The 7,698-nt window shown below is 37.1% G+C and overlaps 1 protein-coding gene across 1 annotated transcript; it reads left to right on the top strand.

Annotated features, from left to right (window-relative positions):
• Positions 1-687: 687 nt before the first annotated feature.
• On the top strand, positions 688-7,157 carry LOC102594319 (ABC transporter C family member 8). Its single transcript, XM_006366086.2, has 12 exons — positions 688-765; positions 1,426-3,362; positions 3,447-3,767; positions 3,860-3,946; positions 4,041-4,625; positions 4,718-4,882; positions 4,969-5,263; positions 5,369-5,583; positions 5,747-6,052; positions 6,125-6,188; positions 6,298-6,537; positions 6,623-7,157. Exons 1-12 carry the CDS (start codon positions 738-740, stop codon positions 6,754-6,756), a joined length of 4,377 nt encoding a protein of 1,458 aa, XP_006366148.1. The 5' UTR covers positions 688-737; the 3' UTR covers positions 6,757-7,157.
• Positions 7,158-7,698: the final 541 nt, after the last annotated feature.

Raw genomic sequence — 7,698 nt, 5'->3', positions numbered from 1 at the left:
TCTTGTTATCTATCAAAGCATTTTTGTATATTAACAATTTTTGTTTGACTAATCCATTTGATTATTATTTTTGTCAAAATTAGAGTTCTATTTGTACTTGACCAAGATTCCAAAATTCTTTTTGAAGAAAAATATTGTTCCAAAGATAACATATGATTGAAAAGACATTAATTCAGAAAAAATTGAACGTTACAGAGTGGAATGAAAAAAAAATTACAATAAATTTTAGAAAGGACTTAAAGTAGTATAAAATGTTAACGGGACATGACAATGCGAGTTAAAATTTAGTGGGTTAAAATTAGTGTTGTCTTTCACCACCAACCTCTTTTTAGTTATTGTGTAATTTTCGCACCTTTACTTTATATATATTTCAAATTTCCTGAATGAAAATTTTGAATCCGCCATTGACTGTTTTGGTGTCTTTTCTGAATATTTTGGCCAATTTTTTTGCCCTTTTGGCGCCAGATCCTTTATATAATGATGGCTTTGACGTGCTTGGACCTTATTTTTTCCATCTCATTTTTTGTTTTTGTTTATTTTATCTTTTACACACTATTTTTTATTTATTATAATAGCTGATTTTGTAACGATAAGATATATGTGAGTTACTTTTATAACGAGTGGTGAAAGTACTTTTATCAAAAATAAAATAAAAATAATTATCCAACTATATGTAGGTAGTTGCAGGTGTACATGTTTATAATCTGCACCATTTGTTTAGAGGCAGCTATCTAACAATGGCTTCTGCACATGCTCTTCAACTTGGTATCCACCTTTACATCCTTATATTTTATTTGACCAGTTAACTTCTTAGTTTTTCATTTGAATGAACTAAGTATCTTTGATTTTTAATATATTTTTTTCATTGTTGCTCTTTTTAGTTCTTGAATGAAGAAAATTGTTAGTTTGAATGAAACAAGAAATTAAAAATGTTTGTGTTTTTGAATCTTATTACTTTCTTAACCATCAGAAGAAATCTGCCTCTCTATATTTGTGTTGAAGGGTCAAAACTATACCTCAAGTATCCCCATTTTTCGAGTTTCATACCTGAACTATCAGGTGTGCGAATTTCCTAGCTTAACTATCACCAAATGCTTATCAAACACTCCTCTACCTGAACGATGTAGGAAAAAGGAATAACTGATAGTTGAGGCATGTGATAAATAGTTGATGATAGTTCAGGTAGAAAAAATGAACATGTGACAGTTCATATAGAAAACTCGCAAAAAAGTGATACATCATGTGTGTTTTGAATTCAACTGAACTCAATATTTTCGATAGTTTATATTCGGAACCATAATTTATTCAATGATTTCGAATCAAATGTTGGAATACGCGTGTTTTCGAGCAAGCTTCTTTTGTATCAATGCATTCTTTATATCTTCTTGACTAACAAGAGATTCATGATACATTTGAATACTGCAGGAAAATTCTTGTGGCTATGTGGAGGAGAATTCAGTTGGGGTTCATTATGCATCCATAGAGCAATAGTAGATGCCTTGAATCTCTTGTTAGTTTTTCTTTTCCTTCTCGTCGGTCTTGTGAGAAAATTCAGACTTACTAGTGGTGGTTACAGGAGGGACTGGATGGCTATAGGAGTTTCTGTTTGTTGTGCTCTTGTAAGCATTGTGTATTTTGGTCTTGGTTTATGGAAACTTATTAGTAGTAAAGATGGCAGTGTTAGTCATCTAAGTTGGTTTCAATGCTTTGTTTGCGGAATAATTTGGATCAGTTTAACTGTATCATTGCTTGTTCAAGGATCTAAATGGATTCAAATACTGATATCTTCTTGGTGGGTGGTTTTCTTTCTGTTGATTTCCACTCTTAATATTGAAGTTTCCATGAAAACGCGCAGCGTCCCAATACTAGACCTGGTGACATGGTTAGTCACTTTCTTGATATTCTTTTATGCCTTACTTACCTTTCATCACATTATTTCACAATCCTCTTCGAAACAGAGTTTGTTGGAACCTCTACTCGTTGATCGACCTGATGACAAACAAATTAGTATAGGAAAGGCTAGTCTTTTTGGCAGATTGTCATTTTCTTGGGTTAATGGTTTGCTTAGCCTAGGAAACTCAAAAACTTTAGCTCTTGAAGACATTCCTTGTCTAGGATATGAAGATGAAGCCATCTTAGCCTATGAGCAATTGTCTCGTGAATGGAAATCTCTCCAAGGAGAAGACAATTCAGAGGACTTACTTATTAAGGCCATAGCAAGAGTTTACTGGAAAGAAATGGTTCTTGCAGGAGCATTAGTATTTCTTAGGATTGTTGCTGTTGTAGTTTCTCCTTTAATGCTATATGCATTCGTGGCTTATTCAAGTAGCAAGACAAGAACCTTTGTTAAAGGTGTTCTCTTATTGGGGTGCTTGGTTGTTGACAAGCTTGTTGATTCTCTTTCTTCTCGACATTTCTTTTTCTACTCGAGAAGGGTTGGTATGAGAATAAGATCAGCTCTAATGGTGGCGGTTTATCAAAAACAGCTCAAGCTCTCGAGTTTAGGAAGGCGTAGGCATTCAACTGGAGAGATAGTGAACTACATTTCTGTGGATGCTTACCGGATGGGAGAAGCTCTGATGTGGTTTCACACAGGATGGAGCTCTGGCCTACAAATATTTTTATCCGTTGGTGTACTTTTCGGAGTTGTAGGACTCGGGGCAATTCCAGGTTTAGTACCCCTCATTATCTGTGGGTTGCTGAATGTGCCATTTGCAAAGATACTTCAGAAATGTCAGACTGAATTTATGATTGCCCAAGATAAACGTCTCAGGTTCATGTCTGAGATTCTCAATAGTATGAAGATAATCAAGTTACAGTCATGGGAAGAACACTTCAAGAACTCAATTGACTCGCATAGGGAGGATGAATTCAAGTGGTTGGCTGAAACTCAGATTAAGAAAACCTATAACACTTTGCTGTATTGGATGTCCCCAACAATCGTCTCATGTGTCATCTTCTTAGGACTTGTGTTTTTCAGGAGTGCCCCGTTTGATGCTGCTACAATTTTCACTGTGTTGGCGGCATTAAGGACCATGTCAGAACCTGTTAGATATCTACCAGAAGCGCTGTCAGCTGTGATTCAAGTCAAAGTTTCTTTTGATAGGATAAATAGTTTCCTACTTGAAGATGAAATCAAACCGGAGGATGTAGTGACATCTCCTCGGGATGATTCAGATCATAGTGTTTGTATAGTAGGTGGTCATTTCACCTGGGATCCCGAGTCATCTGATGCATTGCTTAAAAATTTAAATTTTCAAGCAACAAGAGGACAAAAGATTGCAGTTTGTGGACCAGTTGGTGCTGGGAAATCATCATTTCTATATGCCATACTTGGAGAAATGCCAAAAACTGCAGGAACAGTGAGTCGTAACACGATCCTCATATCATGAACTTCTTAAGTATCTCCTATAATTGACTTCAACTCTCCTTGCAATTGTTTCTAGGTACATGTATATGGATCCATAGCTTATGTCTCTCAGACCGCTTGGATCCAGAGTGGAACAGTCCGTGATAACATACTGTTTGGGAAGTCAATGGACGAAAACAAGTATCATGAAGCGGTAAAGGTATCTGCTCTAGACAAAGATATTGATAGTTTTGACTATGGTGACCTCACGGAGATAGGTCAGCGAGGGCTGAATATGAGTGGAGGACAGAAGCAGAGGATACAACTTGCTCGAGCTGTATATAGTGATGCTGATATCTATGTTCTTGATGATCCTTTTAGCGCCGTAGATGCACACACAGCAGCAACTCTTTTTAATGTGAGGTTAACTGTGAAAATTTGTTTATCATGCATGCACACATTTACTGACCAAAGAAACAACAACATTTTCTTGTTTGGACATAATTGCAGGATTGTGTTATGACTGCTCTGAAGAATAAAACAGTTATTCTTGTTACTCATCAAGTGGAGTTCCTCTCCGAGGTTGATCAAATTCTGGTAACTAATGTGGACTAGTTAGAATCTTTTTCCAGCTCGTATTCATTTATCGCACGTCAATTATATATAGTTATTTTGCTTATTGTTTTACCAGGTAATGGAAGGTGGACAAATTACTCAATCAGGAAGTTATAATGAACTATTGATGTCTGGGATGGCCTTTGAACAGCTTGTGAATGCTCACAGAGATGCTGTAGCTGGACTTGATCCTCGAACCTATAAAGATGAATCGCATGAGCTAGAAGAGACTGACATTATAAAAGAAAACAGCCAAAAAGAAGTTACATTAAAGACCGGAATACAATTGACACATGAGGAAGAAAAAGAAAGTGAAAGTGCAGTGTGGAAGATCTTCCTAGACTATGTCGTAATCTCTAAAGGAACGCTCTTTCTTTGTTCCAACATACTTACTCAGGCTGGATTTGTTGCTCTTCAGGCTGCTGCAAGTTACTGGCTAGCAGTTGCAATTCAAAGTCCTAAAATTAGTCCTATCATGGTTATTGGTGTCTATAGTTCAGTGTCATTACTTAGTGCATTTTTCGTGTACCTCAGATCTCTATATGCAGCTCTTCTGGGATTAAAAGCATCTAAAGCCTTCTTTTCTGGTTTCACAAATTCTATTTTCAATGCTCCTATGTTGTTCTTTGACTCTACCCCAGTTGGGCGGATATTAACCCGGGTAACATTTTGTTCTTTTGCACATATGACTACGGAAAACACTGTTACATGAACAAGTTTCACTGATTGTTGCCTACTAATCTGGATCCTCAGGCTTCATCAGATTTGAGTGTATTAGATTACGACATCCCATTCTCCTATGCATTTGTGATGGCTGCTGTAATGGAGTTGCTTGTAACAATTGGCATTATGGCCTCAGTGACATGGCAGGTTCTTCTTGTAGGCATTATTGCTACAGTGGGCTCAAAATATGTCCAGGTGAAGTTTCATTTCCGCTAAATACTTTTAATCGTAAAGCTAAGATAAGTTGTTAATTTGTACTAATATTTTTTCTGTATCTGAAGGGACATTATCAACCCTCTGCCCAGGAGCTAATGAGAATCAATGGGACAACAAAGGCTCCTGTTATGAATTATGTAACTGAAACATCACTTGGAGTTGCCACAATAAGATCATTTGGAGCAGTAGACAGATTCTTTCAAAACTACCTAAAACTTGTCGATGCAGATGCAAAAGTTTTTCTTTGCTCCAATGGTGCACTGGAGTGGTTAGTTTTGAGAACCGAAGCACTTCAAAACATCACTCTATTCACCGCCTCTTTTCTCCTAGTTTCGATCCCAAAGGGTTATGTCTCTACAGGTAGTCATTTCTGTTATTTGCACCAGTTGATATTAACATCTTTCTATGGAGGTGTTTCGAGATTTCTCCAAGTTGTTTATAGTTTTTTTTCTTGCTTTCATTCAGGGCTTGTCGGACTCTCTCTTTCTTATGCATTGGCACTTACCAGTACTCAAGTTTTCTTAAGCAGATGGTATAGCAACTTAGCTAACTATGTCATTTCAGCTGAAAGGATCAAACAGTTCATGTGTATACCTCCTGAGCCTCCAGCAATTGTGGAAGACAATAGGCCACCGTCGTCGTGGCCTACCAAGGGTAGAATAGAACTGTTGGATCTTAAGGTGGGCTAATTACAACTTGTAGTCTTACACATACTCAACAAACATCCGGAAATGGATGATGCCTCTGTGCTTAGGATGCAGTTCCTGAACACTTCATTTTAACACTTAATAAATATTGTGCATCATATTTTATCTAACCACTACAGTTCTTGTTCGATTGCAGATTAGATATCGTCCAAATGCTCCAGTAGTTCTCAAAGGGATAACTTGCACTTTCCACGAGGGGACTAGAATAGGAGTTGTAGGAAGGACAGGAAGTGGCAAAACGACACTTATAAGCGCGCTGTTTCGCCTGGTAGAGCCTTACAGTGGGCAAGTTATCATAGATGACATTAACATTTGTTCTATAGGTCTCAAGGATTTAAGATCAAAACTCAGCATCATCCCTCAAGAACCAACACTTTTCAAGGGGAGCGTTCGAACAAATTTGGACCCTTTAGGTCTCTATTCTGATGATGAGATATGGAAGGTAAATTCTGTAACTCATCGACACAAAACTCGCCAATTTTCGTATATTTTGATCAATACTTATGGTTTACAGGCTCTAGAGAAATGCCAGCTTAAGGCTTCAATTAGTACACTGCCAAACCTGTTAGACTCCTCTGGTGAGTTACATTTTCAACAAATATAGTACTAACAAATACGAACAATTATTATCTTTTTGACTTGTGTGACAAATCATGCACTTATTATGTTTGAGTTTGCATTCAACAGTCAGTGATGAAGGCGAAAACTGGAGTATGGGGCAACGACAACTCTTCTGTTTAGGCAGGGTCCTTTTGAGGAGGAACAGAATCCTAGTATTGGATGAAGCAACCGCCTCTATCGACTCGGCTACTGATGCAATTCTGCAGAGAATTATAAGAGAAGAATTCTCTAACTGCACAGTAATAACTGTTGCTCACAGAGTTCCTACTGTCATAGACAGTGACATGGTCATGGTCCTTTCTTTTGGTATGTTTTATTTATAGTTGTAAACATGGAGTATCAGTTTCAGTAACAAAGATGTCTAATGCAAATTTGGTGATTATTATTGTAGGGGAGCTTGTGGAGTATGATCAACCCTCAAGACTCATGCAAACCAATTCTTCTTTTGCTAAACTTGTGGCAGAATATTGGTCCAGCTGCAGAAGGAGTTCTCTTCAGAAACTGGATAGCTACCATATTAGCTAGTTCTTTTTTTTGGGGAGGGGGGGGGTGTTCGGGTTCCATCCGGTGTCCGATATACGTATTGAAGTCTGACTAAATCTAAATTAAAGTTTCACATTGGGGGTGAAACGCTTCCTAAATAAAAGCAACTCCATACCCAGCAAGTCTCAAACTTACCACTCCACTGCAATCTTTGTTTAGCTAATTGAGAATGTTTGTATTTTTCTTTACATTTATTGATAGGATTGGAAACGCTTGCAGTTTATTATCTAGTCCCTGGAGTTCTCCCTTTTCTTGGACTTAGCAAACTTGCACTTCAGTTTTTTCTCATTTACTTTTATATTCTTCACATAATCTTCAAAATTGTCCAAGTACAACTATATTTTGTTCATATCTATTTTACTTCCACAAAGTTGGTTGATCTAGAAGCTTCAATTTTTTGCTCAAGCTTATTAATTCTTTCCAACAATTTAAGAATCACAAATTTGGATCTTGAATCAATATAACCATTTTCCAAAAAGGAAGAAGAAGCTTGGTATTGATATGATATGGGTCAGCAGCAGTTGGTTAATTTAGTTAACAAGTTCACAGTTTGACCCTTTATCTTATTTTATCGTCTTTACATATTAGTCCTTGTATTTTTAGTTTTTGCATCAGTACCTAGGGTTGTTATAACCATCAGTTTCACGTAAGAAAGGTAGTCAATGAGAAATCTATTGTCTTCTTCTTCTTTTCATAGCTTATATTCTTAGTTGTTCTCTTGTATTTCGATTGGAATTATCTCAATACATATCAGTGGTATCAGAGCACTTTTGGGGTCTGTGGAAATCAACTATGGCCGCTGAAATTCGGGAAGTTCTTACACGTCTGGATCGAATGGCCATTGACATGGCTAATATTGCTGTGCGACAAAATCAGCTGGAAACAGTGAATGAGAAGTCATTCACAGAGCTGAAGAAGGCAATT

The sequence above is a fragment of the Solanum tuberosum genome, unplaced genomic scaffold (assembly GCF_000226075.1).
Source record: "Solanum tuberosum cultivar DM 1-3 516 R44 unplaced genomic scaffold, SolTub_3.0 scf00604, whole genome shotgun sequence".
Classification (NCBI taxonomy): Eukaryota; Viridiplantae; Streptophyta; class Magnoliopsida; order Solanales; family Solanaceae; genus Solanum; species Solanum tuberosum.
This window is presented reverse-complemented; position numbering and strand designations above follow the sequence as displayed.